Here is a 20662-nt window from a genome sequence, read left to right as displayed (position 1 = left end):
TTTTTTTTTTTTTTTTTTTTTTGGTGGTGCTAGGGATTGAACCCAGGGCCCTATGCATGAGAGAAAAGCACTCTACCAACTGAACTATATCCCCAGCCCCCACAGAACATTTTTTTAACTTCAAAAGGAAACCCAGTACCCATTACCCATTTCCCTCTTCCTCACTCTAATCCCTGGAAATCTCTAATTTATTTTTCCACCTCTATGGATTTGCCTATTGTGGGCATTTCGCACAAAGCAGTTGTTCATCATGTGGTCTTTTGTGTCTGGCTTATTTCACATAGCTTGCTCTCAAGATTCACTCACTGTTCCAAGAATCAGTGCTGTTTTCCATTTTATAGCTGAATAATATTCCCTTGTGTGGATGTATGACATTTTGTTTAACCTTTCATCAAATGTGTTGTTTCCACTTTTTAGCTGTTCTGAATAAAGGCTACTCTGAATGTTCATGTACAAGGTTTTGGTGAATGTAGCCTTTCAGTTATTTTGGGTATGTATCTAGGAATGGAATTGCTGGTTCACATATGTTTAGCCTTTTGAGGATTTTGCAGACTGTTTTTCAAAGTGGCTTCTCCACTTTTTATTTCTACCAACAATGTATAAGAATTGCAATTTGTCCACTTTTTTGCCAATACTCAATATTTTCTATTTTTTAAATTATGGTCATCCTACTGGGTATTAACTGGTTTCTCATTATGGCTTTGACTGGCGTTTCTCTGATGACTAATGATGTTGTGATTATAGTCCAGCTTCACTATTTTTTAAAGAATTTAACCTTTATTTATCTTTATGTGGTGCTAAGGATTGATCTCAGTGCTTCTGGGTTCAGTCACTCTACCACTGAGCTACAACCCCATCCCCCAGCTTCACTTTTTAGCTATGTGACTTTGGTCAAGTTCTTTATCCTTTGAGTCTCATCTATCTGTAAAATGGAGATATAGTGGTCTCCACCCCCTTATCCATGGTTTTACTTTGCATGGTTTCAGGTACCTGTGGTCAGCTGTGTCCCAAAAATATTAAATAGAAAACTCCATAAATGAACAATTCATAAGTCTTAAATTGCACACAATTCTTTTTTAAATTTTTTTTTTTAGTTGTAGATGGATGCAAAACATTTATTTATTTATTTTTGTTTTAGTTGTAGTTGGACACACAGTACCTTTATTTTATTTTTCTGTGGTGCTGAGGATCAAACCCAGTGCCCTGCATGCGCTAGGTGAGCACTCTACTGCTGAGCCACAACCCCAGCCCCAAAACCTTTATTTTTTTATGCTGTGTTGAAGATCAAACTCAGTGCCTCACACATGCTAGGCAAACACTCTACCACTGAGCTAAACCCCCAGCCCAGTTGCACACAATTCTGAGTAGTGTAATGAAACTTTGTGCCATTCTTCCAGTGTATCTATGCTATATAATTACATGTTGATTAGTCATTTAGTAATCATCTTGATGATAAGATTGACTATTAGAGTATCTCAGAGCTTGTGTGCAAGTAACCCTTACTTTACTTACTAATGACCCCAAAGCACAAAAGTAGTGGTGCTGGCAATTCACATATGACAAAGAGAAGCAGTAAAGTACTTCCCTTAATGAAGAAAGAAAAAAATCATTCTGAAGTTGCTAAGATCTATAGTAAAAATGAACCTTTTATCCATGGAATTGTAAAGAAGGAAAAAGAAATTGAAGCTAGTTTGGCTGTTATACCTTAACCTGCAGGAGTTATAGTCAAAATATTTAAACGTTAAGTTGGAAAAGGCATTAAATTTGTGTGTATGTCTAAGATAAAAACATGGTATATAAAGGGCTTAGTACCATCAACCATTTCAGGCATCTACTCAGGGGTCTTGGAATATATCCTGGTGGCTGAGGGAAGACCACTTCAATATTGCCTCACAATATTATTGTGAGGTTAGTGGAAATTAGGTGGGTTTAGATCAGTGCCTGCTACATTGTAGATACCTAACTGATAACTAATATTGGTACTTGAGATGAGGTAGCCAGCAATTCAGTCAGATTTTTCCCAGTGACTTCAGGACATCTACTGTAGAAGTCAAATGCTTAAATAAATGATGGTGCCTCACATTTGCTAGGGCTGCTTTCTGTTTTACAACCTTGGTAGGCCTTTGTTTACTATTATTTACTAGTTAGCACTGTCATTAGGACCATGGAGGGATATACACAAAAGTAAGATAGAATTTATGAGATTAAAACTTGGAGATGATGGTACTGTCAAATTAATTCTGTGACAGTGACATCTGTCTCAGTGCAGTAAAATGAAGGTGAGAAACATTATCCAAGCATAAGAGAATATCTTGGGTATTTTTATCCAGGAATAATATGGGCCTATGGAAAGTATTCAGCACACTGGGCAAGAAAGGCAGTAAGGCATTCTAGGTAAGTAAACCCAAGTGAGCAAAGATGGAAGTAGGAGTAATTTAGAAAACAGGTGGTTATGAAATTAACCTGGTAGGAGTGAGATATTGGGGAATTGCAAGACAGTTTTGTGATATTCTTATTCTGTTGTGTTTTATTATTCTATCCCAGAATGTGTAGTGAAAGAGGTTCTATACCTAGAACCTTGAGATTTTCTTAAAATTTTGCTGCAGATTAGCTCTAGACATTCTGTTTATTCTTTTTTAAAATATTTTGTTAGTGGTCAATGGATCTTTATTTACATGCAGTGATGAGAATCAAACCCTGTGCTTCACACATGCTAGGCAAACACTCTACCACTGAGCCATGATCCTCGCCCCTCTTATTCTAAGTAATAAATGAATAATTGGCTTTGTTTAGTGATTCTTAATTGAGGGTGTGCATCAGAACCTTTTGGAAACCATTTTGAAATGTGTGTTTGGATCACATTCAGGAAATTGTTTCAGCAGATCTGAGGTCAGGTCCAGGTTAGTATATTTGGAAAAGCTCTTCTGGTTATTGTGATTTACATTCCTTGTATCTTAGGAACCACCAGATTAGTTTAAAATCATTAATCCTTAGCTTTCTGGAGTTGAAATCACTTGGGTAGAACTGGGTGCAGTGGCATATGCCTGAAATTCCAGTGACTCAGGAGGCTAAGGCAGGTGGATCTCAAGTTCAAGGCCAGTCTTAGCAAAGCCCTGTCTCAAAAAAGTAAGAAGGGCTGTGGAAGTAGCTCAGTGGTAAAATATCCGTAAGTTCAATCACCAGTAGAAAAAACAAGAAATTACTTGGATTGTAGAATAATCAGCGTCAGACCAGTGAAAGATTAGATGTTGTAGTGAACAGAACATGGATTTTTTTAAAAAATGTTTTTAGTTGTCAGTGAACCTTTATTTTAAATATTTATATGTGGTTCTAAGAATTGAACCCAGTGCCTTACATGTACTAGGCAAGTACTCTACTACTGAGCTACAACCCCAGCCCCAGAACATGGATTTTAATGTTAATCTGACACAAATCACTGCTTCCTAGCTCTGAGCATGGCACCTAACCTCTCTCAGCCTCAGTTTCCTCATCTGTAAAATATGGTTTATGATGCTTATGTGATCCTGTTAGGATGAAAGAACATATCACACTACACTTTGCCTGATGTTTATGTGACTGATAAACTTCAAGAAACTATCACCAGGGGACAACATAAAACTACTTGTATCCTAACACATCTTGGAGTTAATCATAAATCTAGGTATACCCAAATACCTAGGTGGTTCCTTTGTCTAAATATAAAATAACATAGACCTTGCTTCACTTATCTGCTTATCAGTGTACCTCCCTTTATGTGACCTAATATGTAGCATTATTGTCAACACTGACTAAACTCTTTTTCCATAGCAAAAATTTAAAGCATTGAAACTTCTGTTGGACTCCAGAAAATTATAAACCCTTTACAACTTAAATGAAAAACAGGTAAATTGAGTTTAACAAAATTATCAAGGTCCATAGGGTCTTGAGCTGACATCTAGGATTTTCTCATTATAATTGTGTTACCTTGGAGATAATAAGTTAAAATAGGGGTGGGGGCTAATAGTAGTTATACTAATAGTAATTATGGCCTCATAAGGTTATTGTGAATATTTAACAAGTTAATGCATGTTAAATATTTGTAACATTGCTTCATACATATTCAGTATCTGTTAGTCATTAGCATTAGTGTTATCATGCACTAGGGCTTATGTGGGAGCCAGAAATATAAAGTCTCTGTAGAAGCCAATATATAGGTAACATTAATATGCTTCAAGTGTAGCAGTAGAGGTGCATACAGGAGGGGTATGTAACAGTCTGTCACTTTTCCATGAAAAATAGTTCTCTCAAGCTAGGCATGGTGGTGGCACATGCCTGTAATCCCAGGAACTTGGGAGGCTGAGGCAGGAGGATCATGAGTTCAAAGCCAGCCTCAGCAAAAATGAGGCACTAAGCAACTCAGTGACACCCTGTCTCTAAATAAAATACAAAATAGGGCTGGGGATGTGGCTCAGTGGTCAAGTGACCCTGAGTTTAAGCCCTGGTACTCAAAAAAAAAAAAAAATAGTTCTCTCAGCTGGTGGTGGTGGTGCACACCTGTAATCCCAGCAACTGGGGAGGTTGAAGCAGAAAGATCAAATGATTGAGGCTAACTTCAGCAATTTAGCAAGGCCTGAAGCAACTTAGTAAGTCTAAACTGTCTAAAATTTTAAAAAAAGGCTGGGAGCTTAGCTGGTGGTTAAGCACCCCTGGGTTCAGCCTCTAGTACCAAACCAAACAAAAAATGCTCTCCACAAAGGTGCTGGTACAGTGGAAAATGTATGTGTACTGGAGTCAGATCAGTCTGTGTTTTAATTCTGTTTACCACTCATTATGCCACTCTGGGGACAGCCAACCTCTTAACAGCCTTTGTTTCCCCATTTCTAAAATGGGGTGAAGTTTCTGACGTCTTTGTGTTGGAAGTGCCTTAGGTGTGTGCTTTTGCAGTATAAACTGCTTCTAAGATAAAAAGCATGAATTTTAAAAAAGAAATGAATGTCAGTTTCTGTTTCTACATTCATTCTGAGGTTTTCATCCAAACGTACCTTGTCATGGCTGATCTGATGATAATGTAGGTAGAATATGCATAGTACATAGTAGATTGTGAGCAATAATTAATGGTTTTATTATTTTTCTAACAAAGATCTTCTCTGTCATTGTTTGAAAGTTATGCAATATATACCATGTTAATTTTAGCCTTCTGATTTTGAAGAGTCTTAGGCCAACTTTCATAAAAGAAGTAAAAACATACTGGGAATTTTGAGTGAACACATGTACAATTCTGTCTTTGTTTATAGAAATAATCAAGTTTTAGGCTGAGAGAACACTCTGGTTTTGTTTTTGCTCTTTTTAAATATATTCTGCGCAACCACATGTAATCTTAAATTTCATCAAATTATAAAATTTTCCTGACTTAACAGTGCAGACCAGTTTTTGTAGCATATGAAATGTTTTTTTTTCTCTCTCCTAGGTCTTTCAGAGCCTTGAAGATCACCATTTGGAAGTGGTGGCTTTTTTCAGGGAAAATGGCTTTCATGGCCTTCTTGCCCATGACTCCGAGTATGCACTCTACAATATTCCCTCTTACTACAGTTCCCATGCTCTGAAACTGAGCTGGAATGGGAAGAACCTTACTACTAATCAGTTTCTGATGCAGGAGGTGGCCAAGCAGCTGGGCCTCAAGCGGATGAATTTTCCCATATTTGCTGCACTGCTAGGTATGTGGTCCAAAAGAAAACGTCCAAGTAAATTTTCCTCTTCCATTATTAAGGATTAAAAACTTGAGTGATTTAGCCTATCATCATTGGGTTCATCTTTTTAAAAATTCTCATGCCAAACACCATGATGCAGAAAACACAGTGGATGCTTGGACTTCTTTGTGGGACACCCTAAAACTCAGAATGTTTGACTCATGGATTGTTATAGGATATTCCAAAACATTATTTGTATTCTTGTAAAACTTATTATTTTTTACATTTTATAACATTTATGCAGAGTACTGTCTTAGGCTAAATATTTCATTTGTCCTAGTTATTTTGGTTCCTCACTCAGATAATTAGCATTTCTTTCCCAGTGTCTAAATTTAGATCAGGAACACAAATTGTTGATTATATTTTTCTTTTTCTCTTCATTTCTTTTGTACTAATATTTTATTATGAAAATTTCCATAATACAGCAAAACTGAAAGAATTTTGCAATGAAAACACTATATCCACCACCTATATTCTACCATTAACATTTTACAATACTTGCTTTATCATATATTTTATCCATTCCTCTAACCCTCTATTATACTGTCTTTTAAGGATGTATTTAAAGTAAATTCTGGAGAGTGGATTATGTTTTAAATTGGTTTTCCAAGTAATTACAACATGAAGGTTAATATATTTATGTTAGATGTGATCACTGCTCTGTAATTCCAAAGGATATGAGTTTGAGTAACCTAAGAGTATCAGCAGTTTTGGAATTGGGCCTCATGCAAATCACTGAAGTCACACTTTGCCCATTTCAATTTTCTCATCTGTGAAATGGGAATAATAATACCTCATAGTATTATTGATGAGGTTAAATGAAACGAGATATAAAATGCTCAGCACTTATTGGAAAGTAATTAATTTGTTGCTGCTATTATAAAAGCCAGCATAACTACATGATAGGTAATAGCATGAGCTTGGAATTATATAGACTTAGCTTTTCATCCTGGTATGTACATACCTAAGGCCAAGTCACCAAAATTGTCTGAACCTCAGTTTCCTTATCTGTAAATGGAAATAATACTATCATGCATTGATATTATAAAAATGATACATATAATACACATGATATGTAGTAGGTAATCAACACATCACTACTATAATTATTATATTAAGAATATCAATCTATGTTAATTATTTGGTCATTTTCTCTCCCAGGATCTTTTTCATGGCCTGGGGGGTTCCAGGAAACATTGGTATAGTCAATAAATGACAGATGTACTTTATAGGTAACCACATTCTCCCAGATGAGGACTTGGCTGCTTTTCACTGGAGCCTCTTGGGACCAGAACATCCTCTTGCATCCCTTAAGGTAATGTGTCCCATTTCCTGCATGTACACATTAGAGGGTAATCAAGTTTTAGAATTTGATGGAATAATTATCTTTCATTAGATTCGAAACACTTCAGATACAGATAAAATTAGTTGTAATAATATCCGTATAAGAATCCATACATATCTATAAAGAAAAATACTATTATCCCACTAGTAAAATAATGAACAAAGAACTGATACAGACAATTCACCAAAGAGGAAATATAGTGGCCAATAATACTATGACTAGATGTTCAACATCTCTAGTGACCAGGCATGTGAATTAAATGAGCAGTATGATATTTTTTGTTAACAGTCAAGCAAATATTGAAAAATTAGTGTACTGCTATCAAGGCTGTGCTGAGACTGATGCCCACCTTCACTTCTGGTGGTAGTGTAAGATGGTGATTGTATTGTATTTCTCTCATTCTCTCACTTTCCTAGATGACTGTTTCATATTATCTCTTTCTTCCAGCCTAAATACTTCTTTATTTGCTCATTCTCAGTACATAATCCCCCTTCCTTTTCACTGAGAAAATGGAAGCAACGGGAAGAGAACTTTCATAAACTCCCAAACCCTCCTTACCTCACCAGCATATGTCTGTGTGCCCATGTGCTCCTGTTAACTGTGGATGACCTGTCCATTCTCCTATCAAAAGCCAACCCCTCCACTCACATTAGATTCTATCCCCTCTTGCCAATTTAAGGGCATTTGTATAGCAATTCTTCTCCTTCTTCACATCATCTATTTTTCTCTCTTCATTGTTTTTTTTCCCCACCAAATGTATAAACACACATCCATCTTAAAAGATAAAACAAGTCGGGCATGGTGGTGCATGCCAGCGGCTTAGGAGGCTGAGGCAAGAGGATCATAAGTTCAAAGACAGACTCAGAAATTTAGTGAGGGAGGCCCTAAGCAACTTAGTGAGACCTTGCAAAATAAAAAAAACGGCTGGGGTATATATAGTGGTAAAGCACCTCTGAGTTCGATCCCTGGTACCAAAAAATAAAAGTAAAAATCCAGTGACCCCCCCAAAAATAAAAATAAAAACCCACTAACACCCAACTGCTACATATTTCTTCTCATATCAAAGTCTTCTAAAGAGTTGTCTATTATTAAGCTGCTTACTATCCTCCTCTCCTGTTCTCTCTTCAATCTGATTTGCTGAATTTGCCTTTGACCTTGTCAGTAACCTCCAAGTTAATAGACCCAGTGACCAGTTATCTGTTTTCATGTTCCTTGACCAATTGGCAGCATTTGACATGGTTGCTCATTCTTCATTTGTCTTTAAGGAAACCACTCTCTTCAGATTTCCTCCTGTCTCACTGATTGCTACATCTCGGTGTCCTCTGTTATTCTCTTATCTTAAAAATGTGAAGTGTCCCAGAGTTCTATCCTGGTTTTCTTCTCTTCTATCTACACACATGATTTCATCCAGTCTCATGACTTTATGACCTTCTGCCCATTGATGGCTCTCAAGATTATGCCTCCAGCTCTAACCTCTTTCTCAAATTCCAAATTCTAATATCTATCTACTAAACATCTTCATTTACATATATAAATGGGCATCTTTTTTTCCCAGTTTTTTAGGGATTGAATCAAGGGGTGCTCGACTACTGAGCTACACTCCTGGCCTTTTCTGTTTTTTTTTTTTTTTTTTTTGAGACAGTTCAAGGCAAAATAGGCCTTGAAATTTAATCTTCCTGCCTCAATCTCTGAGTCTCTGAGATCACAGACATGCACCACCATTATTTCTTGCCTGGATTATTGCAATAGCTTACTAATGGATGGTTCTGTGCCTATAATGTCTTCCCACCCCAGTCTGTTTTCAGTGTATCAATAGATGTCACTCACCCAATCGTTACCACATTCTATAAACCCCTATACTGTCTGGCCCCCTATTATACCTCTGATGTCATGTTAGAACCTCTGCACTTGACATTTCTTCTACTTGGAATGCCTTTTACTCTCACATAGCCATTTCCTCACTTCTAGAATTTTCTCAATAAGACCTTTCCTGATCACTGTTAAATTTTATGCACATACCCATTTAAAATTTTATGTGTACACACACATATTTGCACCTGCACACATACATGTACTTGAATTCCATGTTCCTTCTCTACTTATGTTTTTTTTTTCCTAGCTTTTATCTACCTCTAGCACACTATATATTTTACTTATTTATTAATTTTGACTCCCCTCACCACATACCAACACACTTATACTAGAATTTAAGCTCCCACATGGGCAGGAATTTGTGTTTCTTATTCACTGTCATGTCCTTGGTACTTAAAGCAGTACTAGCACATAGTGTGCAGTAAATATTTTTTAAAGGAAAAAATGGAACATCATTTTGTCAAAACAGTTTTTATCAAAACATTTAAGAACATTATACTCTAATTCAGTAATTACCATTTGAATAAGCTTATAATTAATTGGAAAGTGGGCAGTAAGTCATACCTACATTTCATCATAGCATCAAAATTTTTCTTTAAAACATTTTCAAGTATCAAGCCTATTTCAAGTGACACATGCCTATAATCCTAGTTACTCAAGAGGCTGAGACAGGAATATTGCAAGTTCAAGGCCAGCATATGCAATTTAGTGAGGACCTGTCTCAAAATGAAATTTTATAAAGGGCTAGAGAGGCTGGGCTTGGTGGCACACACCTGTAATCCCAACAACTGGGTAAGCTGAGTCAGGAGAATCACAAGTTTGAAGCCAGCCTCAGAAACTTAGCAAGGCCCTAAACAACTTATTAAGACCCTGTCTCAAAATTTAAAAAAAAATAGGGACTGGGGTTGTGGCTCAGTGGTACAGCGCTTGTGCTGCACATGTGAGGCACTGGGTTTGGTTCTCAGCACCACGTAAAATAAATAAGTAAAACAAAGGTATTATGTCCATGTTCAGCTAAAAAAAATTAAAAACGGGACAGGCATGGTGGCACACACTTGTAATCCCAGCGGCTCAGGAGGTTGAGGCAGGAGGATCTCGAGTTCAAAGCCAGCCCCAGCAAAAGTGAGGCACTAAGCAACTCAGACCCTGTCTCTAAATAAAATACTAAATAGGGCTGGGGATGTGGCACAGTGGTTAAGTGACCCTGAGTTCAATCCCTAGTACCAAAAAACATAAAATAAAAATAAAAAAGGTCTGGGGATGTGGCTCAATGGTTAAATGCCCTTGTGTTCAATCCTTGGCACCAAAAAATTAAAAGAGAGCTGGGGATGTAGCTTAGAGGTAGAGCACTTACCTATCATGTGTGAAACCCCATATTCCATCCCCAGTACTGAAAAAATTAGGTAAATAAGATTTTGCTAACATTGCTGGGGTTTGTTGTTGATATATATATTATATATGTGTGTGTGTGTGTGTGTGTGTGTGTATATAGTGTATTTTAAAGCAAAATGCCATAATTCATGTTATTTCAACCCCACATTCTTTGGTATATATATCACTAAAGAACTTGAGCATTTTCTTACACAAGCACACTGCCATAATCACTAACAGACAATGCTAATCTCTTGGTATAATCTAACATCTAGTCCATTTTCAGGTTTTACTGATTATCTCAAAAGGGCATTTTTGTGATTAATTCGAATCAGGATCCAAAGATGGTCCACACATTGTAACATTTCTTTTAATAACAAATTTGGAAACAGGGCTGGGGCTGTAGCTCAATGGTAGAGCGCTTGCCTTGCATGAGTGAGGCACTGGGTTCGATCCTCAACACCACATAAAAATAAATAAAGATATTTTGTAAAAAGTTGGAAGCAGATAAAACATCTCATGAAAGAGAACTAGCTGATTATGGCAGTATCATCAGACAATTGTTATTTATGTAATAGGATTAAAAATGGTATGTTTTTATGTCTTAGATTTTTCCAATCTTTTCCAGGTCCTTTGTACTGAGAATAAGGGGAGAAAAAACTATTTTAAATATAGTTTAACTATCTCAGTGATTTACTGAATTCCATATCTCATCCCCACCTAACTTTTTTCTAAATGATCCATCTTTTCCTAAAAAAAAAAAAAAAAAAAAAAATCTATGGCATTTGCGATTGAACTCAGGGAAAATCTACCACTGAGTTACATCCTTAGCCCTTTTAAAATTGTGAGACATGGACTTGATAAATTGCTGAAGCTGCTCTCAAACTTACAATCCTCCTTCCTCAGCCTCCCAAGTACCTGGGATTACAGGGTTGAATTACTACGTCCTGTTTAGTGATCCATCTTGACATTAGTAACCATTCTTTATCTTGCCTTTTCTAGGTTCGAGCTCATCAACTGGTTCTTCCACCCTGTGATGTGGTGATCAAGGCTGTTTCTGAGTATGTTAGTTCTATCAAAGACCCTTCAAACCTGGATGTGGTTGGGAAGGATGTTTTCAAACAATCTCAGGTGAGCTAGCCTTCTCTTTCCTAAGAATTGACAGTTGTCTTACCTTCTCCAGCAACACCAGCAAGTCTCCTGTTGTCTTCAATGACATATAACTTCTCTTTGCTTGTCTCCTCCGATCTTATAGATTAAAGCCCCCAAATTTCATTTCCTTTAAAATATTATTAGGCTTGGATTGAAAGGTTTTCTTTTAACTGATGATTAAAGTAAAATAATCCCTCTAGAAAATACAATACATAAGGGAAAAAATTAACTTAAAATACCATTACCAGTTTCTAGGTAATGATATTTTAAGTGAATTGTTTAAATTAATCTGACATATCTCCTTCTAATCAATTTTTTCCAGTACGGAGGATCAAACCTAGGGCCTCCTATATGCTAGGCAAATTCTCTACCACAGACCTACATCCCCAGCCACTTTTTTAAGCCAATATTTGCTTCCGTTTTATTTATTTATATATGACAGTGGAATGCATTACAATTCTTATTACACATATAGAGCACAATTTTTCATATCTGTGGTTGTATACAAAGTATATTCACACCAATTCGTGTCTTCACGTGTACTTTGGATAATAATGATCATCACGTTCCACCATCATTTCTAACCCCATGCCCCATCCCTTCCCCTCCAACCCCTCTGCCCTATCTAGAGTTTGTCTATTCCTCCCATGGAACCACCATTTGAACCAGCTATCCCTCTCCTCGTTCTGTACCCAAAGGACTTAAAAACAGCATACTACAGGGACACAGCCACATCAATTTTTATAGCAGTACGATTCACAATGGCTAAACTGTGGAACCAACCTAAATGGCCTTCAGTAGATGAATGGATTAAAAAATGTGGCATATATACGCAATGGAATATTACTCAGCAATAAAAGAGAATAAAATAATGGCATTTGCAGGTAAATGGATGGAGTTAGAGAAGATAATGCTAAGTGAAGTTACCCAGCCATTTTTTAAGAGAGAGAGAGAGGGGGAGGGGGAGAGGGAGAGGGAGGGAGAGAGAGAATTTTTTTTAATATTTATTTTTCAGTTTTCGGTGGATACAACATCTTTATTTTATGTGGTGCTGAGGATTGAACCCAGCACCCCACGCATGCCAGGCGAGCGCATTACCGCTTGAACCACATCCCCAGCCCAACCCAGCCATTTTTGATGTATATTTTAACATAAAGGAGGTCTTACTTAGTGGAGGATTAAATGGGTAATGAAAAAGACACTTAAAATGAGTGCACTAAATCATGAATCAAAATTTCATGGTCATTTATGGGAGAAAGGACTCAATTGGGATTTTTTTTTTTTGGTACTGGGGAATTGAACTCAGGGACACTTAACCACCGAGCCACATCTGCAGCCCTGTTTTGTAATTGATTTAGAGACAGGGACTCACTGAGTTGCTCAGCACCTCGTTTTTGCTGAGGCTGGCTTTGAACTCAAGATCCTCCTGCCTCAGCTGCCTGAGTTGCTGGGATTCCAGGTGTGTGCCATTGTGTCAGGCTTCAAGTGGAATTTTATCCTAACAAAATTAAACTAAAAATTATGAAAATATGTTGGTTTTATTTTTAGCAAATTGATTATCTTTTTGTAAGAACACTCAAGCCTATCGCAAACCCCTGGCACCATCAGTTATTCTCTGTCACTGAAGTTTTATATTCTGGAAATGTCATATGAATGGAATCAGTCATACAGTAAATAATCTTTTGAGATTTCTTTTATTCAATATAAAATTCATTCAATATAATGCTGAGTTGTTGCATGTTACACATGTAAATAATTTGTTCCTTTTTATTGTTGAATAATATTTGTTGTATGGATATACCACAGGTTTTTTAATTCATTCACCCCTAAAGGTTATTTAGGTTATTGGTTTTGTTTTTTTTTTTTTGAGGGGGGGCTGGAGATTGAACCCAGGGACTTGTGCATGCTAGGCAATTACTCTACCAACTGAGCTATATCCCCAGCCCCTATTTAGGTTGATTATAATTTTGGTGATTATGAATACAAAAGCTATAAATACTTGTATACAGGTTTTTGTGTGGACATTAGTACATATCTGGGAGTGGAATTTTTGTGTCATATGGTAAGCATATGTTTAAATTTGTAAAGACCTTGCTAAACCAGTCACTATTACTTTTTACCAGTGCTTGATCAGTCATTTTTAAAATGCATTTATTTTTTTTTTTCTTGATACCAAGGAGTGAACTCAGGAGTGTTTAACCACTGGGCTACCACCCTAGCCCTTTTTTTATTTTTTATTTTTTTATTTTTGAGACAGGGTCTTGCTTAGTTAGGGCCTTGTTAAGTTGCTGTGGCTCACTTTGAATTTGTGATCCTCCTGCCTAAGCCCCTGAGTTATAGGTGTATGCCACCACACCTCTCTTATTTACTTATTATTATTTTGGTACTTGGGATTGAACACAGGTATGTTTAACCACTTAGCCACATCCCTAGTCCTTTTTATTTTTATCTTGATATAAGGTGTAAATTGTTTAGATCTTGCCGAGTAATTGAGGCTGACTTTTCAAGTCACTGTAATTACAGGTGTGTGCCACCATGCCCAGTCAGTGAATTAATTTTTTTTTATTATTTGCATTTCTTAATCTTTATTTTATTTCTTTTCATGTGGTGTTGAGGATCAAACCCAGTGCCTCACATGTGCTAGGCAAGTACTTTACTACTGATCCGCAGCCACAGCCCATTTAACTTATTTAACTTATTTTTATTTTAATCTTACCAAAAAAGAATTCAGGGCCTCAAACATGCTGGGCACTGAGCCACAAACATTTTACCACTGAGCCACACTTCTACCCCTCATTACAGTTTTAATTTCCTATTCCCAAATAATAATGATAAAAATGTTTTTTTCTGATTTATTTGCCTGTATCTTCTTTGGTGAATGGTCTGTTGAAAAATAGTCTTTTGCCCATTTTTGAAATTTTTTTTTTAGTTGTCAAAGGATCTTTATTTTATTTATTTATATGTGGTTCTGAGTATTGAACCCACGGCCTCATACATGCTAGGCAAGCACTTACCACTGAGCCACAACCCCAGCCCTCTTTTGCCCATTTTTAAAGTTCATGTGTTTGCTAAATGTTGAGCTTTGAGAATTCCTTATATATTCTGCATCTGAGTTCTTTGTCATGTATCTGGTTTACAAGTATTTTCTTCCAGGTTGTTTTTTAATTATTTCATTAGCATCTTTTATAGAATAAAATTTTTAATTTCCATCAGTTTTTATCATTAATGGATCATGCTTTTGGTATCTTGTCTAAGAAGAACTCATTGCCTAATTGCATGCATGATAATTTTCTCTTTTTGAAGTTAAATAGTTATGCATTTTACATTTAGAACAAATCATCAACTTATACTTCATTTCTTTATAATATGTTACGAGATTTTGTTCGTTTTCTCGTTTTGTTTTTGCATAGGGATACCTAGCTGTTTCCACACAGCTTGTTTAAAAGACCATCTTTTCTCTGTTGAATTGCCTTTGCAGTTTTGTCAAAAATCATTTGGTTAAATTGCATGGGTCTATTTCTGGATTCTCTTATGTTCAGTTGATCTATGTGTCTGTCCTTTTCCAGTAGTTGTAGATGGGCACAATACCTTTATTTTTATTTTTATGTGGTGCTGAGGATCAAACCCAGTGCCTTCCACATACGAGATGAGCACTCTACCACTTAACTACAACTCCACCTAAGTTTTAGAATAGTTTTATTTATTTATAACTATAGGGAAAAAAACCTTGTGGGATTTTGGTTGGAACTGTGTTAAATATATAGATGGCTTTGGTTAGTCTTTGAATTCATGAATATGATATGCCTCTATTATTTGGTCATGTTTATTTTCTTTCATCAACTGCATGTTTTAGAGTTTTTAGCATGTCCTGCACATGGTTTTTAGTATTTATACTTATTTCCTATTTGTGGCATGTATTGTCATGAATGTTATTTTGTTCCATTTTTAATTGTTCAATGATGATATAAAGGAATGATTTAGTTTTGTTTATTGACCTTATAAATTGTGACCTTTGTAAACTCTCTTATTCTGGAAGTTTTTTTGACAGACTTCTTGGGATTTTCTGTGTAGTTGTTCATGTTGACTATGAACACAGACAGTTTTATTTATTTATTTTTCATCCTACATGCCTTTATTTATGTTCACTTACTGTATTATTTAAGATTTCCAAATGATGCTGAATAGAAATGTTGCAAGTAGATATCCTTTTCTTGTTCCTGATCTTTAGAGAAAGCAGTCAGTAGTCATTGAATGTGACATTAGTTGTAGGTTTTATAGATGCATGTTTTCAGGTTAAGGAAGTTGTCTTCTATTCTTGGTTTGCAGAATGTATAGTGTATTTTTCCAAATGCAATTTATCTATTCAATGATAAAATCATATTGTTTTCTTCCTTAGTCCATTAATATTTTGGATTGATTATTGAATATTGAGCAAACATGGTCCTGATATATTATTCTCCCACCCCACTCACCCCCTTTTTTTTTGTATAGCTGGATTTGAATTTGGTATTTTGTTGAGTATTTTTTTTTAATTTTTTTTTTTAGTAGTTGGACACAATACCTTTATTTTATTTATTTTTATGTGGTGCTGAGGATCGAACCCAGGGCCTCGAATTTGCGAGGCGAGTGCTCTACCACTCAGCCCCTTATTGAGTATTTTTAAATTTTGTTTATTTTGAAAGAGTTTTGGTCTGTAGTTTTGTTTTTAATATTTGTTATTTAGTTATAGGTGGACACAATACCTTTATTTTATTTTTATATGGTGCTGAGGATCTAACCCAGTGCCTCACGCATCCTAGGTGAGCATTCTACCACTGAGCCACAACCCCAGCCCTGGTCTGTAATTTTTTGTTTGTTTGGTTTTTGTTTTATTTTTGTGCTGTGTTGGTCTGGTTTTGTTATCAGGGTAGTGTTGGAGTCAGGAGTTTACAAGTACTCCTCTTCTGTTTTTAAAGGAATTATATAGAGTTAGTGTTATTTCTTCTTTGTTTCACATGATTTATCAGTAGTGTATCTGGCATAGATTTCTTTGACCTTATTCTGTTTAGAATTTGATGAGCTTCTTGAATTTCTGAATTTGCTCAATAAAATTGGTCAGATTTTAGCTATTATTTCTTCAAATAGATTCTCTGCTCACATTCTTTCTCCTTTTCCTTCTGTGACCCAGAGAACCAATTTAGACCTTTTGGTGTTATCCCCTATATTTCTGATACTCTGTTCTCTTTTTTGTGGGGGGCAATTAGGGATTGAACTTGGGGTCACTCAACTAATACTGAGCCACATCCTTAGCCCTATTTTTTTTTTTTTTTGCATTTTATTTAGAGACAGGGTCTCATTGAGTTGCTTAGTACCTCACTTTTGCTGAGACTGCCTTTGAAATCTCGATTCTCCTACCTCAGCCTTCCAAGCCACTGGGATTACAGGCATATGCCACCATGCTTGGCTTTCTATGTCTTCTTCTTCTTTTTTTTTTTTTTTGAAGAAATTATTTTTCTTTTTTTATCATACTGGCTAATATGTGTTGATCTATGATAAGCTTCATTAACTTTCTGCCATCTCTCTTTTGCTATAGAGTCCTTCTACATTTTTATTTATTGTATTTTTAAGTTGTATAATTTTCATTTGGTTATTTTCATATATTTTCTTTCTTTGCTGAGACTTTGTTTCAAGTCTTCCTGTTAGTGTCAATATTTCTATAATGGCTTTTAAAGTGTCTTTTGTTAGGTAATACCACACTGTGTCATCTCAACATTGCCATCTCAATTTTTTGGATTATATCTAAGAAATTTTGAAATTATGTTAGAGGCTATTGATCTTGTTTCAGTATTATGGGGCATATTGATAATTTTTGTTTTAGGAATCGGTAAACCTATTTTGGTTCAGACCACTAGTACTTTAGCCTTCCTTGAGCTGTGCTTTCAGTGTCAATACAGTTGTTAAAGTCCTTGCAAACATATCTAGATCAGTCCTGTGTATATGCCATTTAGTGTTTAGTCTGGGTCTTGGGCCATAATCTATCTCTTAATTCAGTTTTAGTCTGTGGTCTGCTGTTTAGAGTCAGATTCGTGCATGTGTTATTTCAGGAGTGAACCCAGTGGTTCATAAACAACTTGTCATTTTGCTTTTAGTAGTTCTCCCCTGCATCTATTCAGTCTTCCTGGTTCTTTGGGCTACCCGCTTTTTGGTCTTCTTGCCAGAAAGTCAGAACTTTAATCACCCAACATTGTGTTGTACTTTTTCTGACTGTGCCTATGACCAAGGAGCAGAAGGACAAAAAGAGAAAAGAAAAATCATTCTTCTTCTAATTGGAGAGCAAGGTTCTTATCTTTCAGAGTTTTAGTTTCCTGCTGTTTTTCATTTGCCACTGTTGCCATCCAAGATTTGCTTTGGTCTGGAACACAAAGGAAGAGAAAAAATAAAAAAGGAAAACAGGGTATTTCTTTATACTCTGAGTTTTTGGAGACCACTTTTTCACTACTCAGGCCAAAACTGGACTACAATTTCTTTCTTTCTTTCTTTTTCAGTTTCTTTCATTTTTCTTTTCTTTTTTGTGTCAGAGATTAAACCCAGGGTTACTTAACCACTGAGCCACACCCAGCCTTTTTATGCCAAATCTCACTAAATTGCTGAGGTTAGCTTTGAACTTGTGATCTTCCTGTCTCTGTCACCAGCCCCAGGATTACAAGTGTGTGCCACCACTCCCAGCCTGGACTAGTTTCTTTTGCAGCTTTCTCTGACCCCACCAGTGGACACTTTTAGATTTCAGAGTGCATTGTGTATATACTCAGAGATTCTGGAAGAACAAGAAATCCTAAACACATCATTTAATCAATAGTACTTTTGTCACCAGAGAGGGTCCAAGGAATTCCCAAAAGAAGGGAACATCAACTTGGAACCACTCATGTTCTTTTTTATCCTGTGGTACTGGGGATCATACTCAGGGCTTCTGCCCCAGCAAGCACTCTACCTTTGAGCTACACCCTCAGCCCCACCCAGTTCTTAACATTTATTACAAAAAGAGTAGAAGGACCTGTTCTTACGTAAAGATTTATTTAAGAACAGCAAAGGAATTCACACTCAGAAGTGTGGATGACCCTTGCCTCTCAGAGAAGATGAGTGACATGCCCAAATTTGAGTGCTCTGATGATATATATGATTTTTCAGAGGGTGGGCTGGGATCACAAACAGGTGAGCCGCTGTTAGATTTTGATGATTTGTTAAATGTTTATAAACTTTCTTGAAGATTAAGTTTCATGACAGCTAAATCCCCTAACAACCACTCTATACTTAGAGGTTAGAATTTTTTCTGTATCAGATAGCCTAGCCATTAATCATTTGTGGGCACATAGAGTAAGCACCTCAGGTGAGTGAAATTTTAATTAATCATACGTGTAATCTCTATAAGCATATGTTAAATGTTCTGTTTATCTTTAACTGATGAGCAAGCCCAACATAACTTGTCATGTTTTTAGATGTCTCCTTTTATTAAGGATCTTTCCCCATGATCCCATTGTAGTTGACCTATTTCACTTTGAATCCTAGTCTTCTTCCCCAGTCTGCCTATAACTACATATTAATAACTGTCCTCAGTGGGAACAGAGGGAACTGTACTTATTCCATTTTATCTAATACTGAAACTTCTATGGATTTTTTAAATGAAAGAAACACAATATGAGTATTTGGTTTGGGGACCTAAATTTTCCCAACAAAATTTTGTGATAGCACAACCTAATATGTTACCTTGCATTTAACTTGCTAGCACAATCTTAACAAGTATTGTCTTACAAAAAGTATACTTGGACTTTTGTTTCCACAAGGGCTTATATTCTTTCTCTATTCAAATGACTCTCTTTTCAAATGCCTTTCTCCCCATTATCTTTCATAATTCTCTCTTTTACTGTTGTTGAATACTAATTACACCTGATCCTCATTTGTCCATGCTTTCCACCATGATGTGAAGAGCCCCTCATTTTCCTTGACTTTAGAAACATTCCCTTATGACATATTTGCACATTTGCTTTGTTTATTTGTCCTTTTAGCTGTTTGTATCAGACAGGAAGAGACTGACGCACAACAAAAAAAAAATTGACCTGTTCAGTAGAGTGAAATGTTAAGTATGGCATACTGTCTAAATGGAGAATAAACTTTATAAATGCTTAGTTGCATGGTGAATTTTTTTTATATTTATTTTTTAGTTGTAGTTAGGCACAATACCTTTATTTAATTAATTAATTTATTTTTTATGTGGTGCTGAGGATGGAACCCAGGGCCTCACACATGCTAGGCGGGTGCTTTACCACTGAGCCACAACCCCAGCCTCATGGTAAATATTTTTAATGTCATGATTTTTTATTATCTTTGTGGCTTAATACATTTTTGAAGAATCATAATGATTATTTTTAATAACAAAGGCTCCTTTATAAAAAAAAAAAAGAACTAAAATATTGGAAAATAGAGGGCTGGGGTTGTAGCTCAGTGGTAGAGCACTTGCCTCGCATGAGTGAAACACTGGGTTTGATCCTCAGAACCACATTAAAAATAAATAAATAAAGATTGTGTGTGTCTACAACTAAAAAAATTTTTTTTTTAAATTGGGAAATAAAGACATAGTTTCTGATTACACCCCAATCCTCTTTATTTTCATTTTTGTTTCTTTTTTGTGGCAGAGCACACCAGGGTTGACCTACCCAAATTCCCCTTTTCAAATTTTGAGACTAGGCCTCACTAAGTTGCCATGTTTTCAACCATTTGTAAAATCTTCATAAAATCGTTTTGTTTATTTTTGCAGTCCTGGGGATCAAACCTAAGTCCTGGCCCATGCTAGGCTGGTGCTGTACCACTGAGCTATACTCCCACCCCATAAAATCAGAATTGAGGAGAGCTCTTATAAACAAACATACATACTGTTTACTAGCACAGGTTGAGCATCCCTAATCCAAATTACAATATCTGAAACTTTTTTTCATGACTGTCATGATGTCAATTATAAAATTCCACACCTGACTTCAGGGTTACATGGGGTGAAGTATTTTGGTATATTGGGTCATAGAGCTCTACTGATTGGCATTGAAGAATATATAAGACATATTGTTAAATGCCAAAAGGAGGTGATAACAATGTGATAGTGATTCCATTTGTGCAAAAAACCCAAAAATCATATTGGTGTCCATATGTGTGTGTAAAAATAGCAAAATTC

At 36.1% G+C, this 20662-nt stretch overlaps 1 protein-coding gene across 1 annotated transcript in view; it reads left to right on the top strand.

Annotated features, from left to right (window-relative positions):
• Fam120c (family with sequence similarity 120C) overlaps window positions 1-20662 on the top strand; it is a 125369-nt gene that overhangs the window by 27913 nt on the left and 76794 nt on the right. The window contains exons 3-5 of the mRNA XM_015506510.2: window positions 5447-5693; window positions 6959-7041; window positions 11317-11445. Of these exons, the coding sequence (XP_015361996.1) occupies window positions 5447-5693; window positions 6959-7041; window positions 11317-11445 (459 nt within the window). The remainder of the gene's footprint in view (window positions 1-5446; window positions 5694-6958; window positions 7042-11316; window positions 11446-20662) is intronic.

This window comes from Marmota marmota, unplaced genomic scaffold, assembly GCF_001458135.2.
Source record: "Marmota marmota marmota unplaced genomic scaffold, marMar, whole genome shotgun sequence".
NCBI classification, from domain to species: domain Eukaryota; kingdom Metazoa; phylum Chordata; class Mammalia; order Rodentia; family Sciuridae; genus Marmota; species Marmota marmota.
The sequence above is the reverse complement of the archived record's forward strand: the minus strand, read 5'-3'. Positions and strand labels throughout refer to the sequence as shown.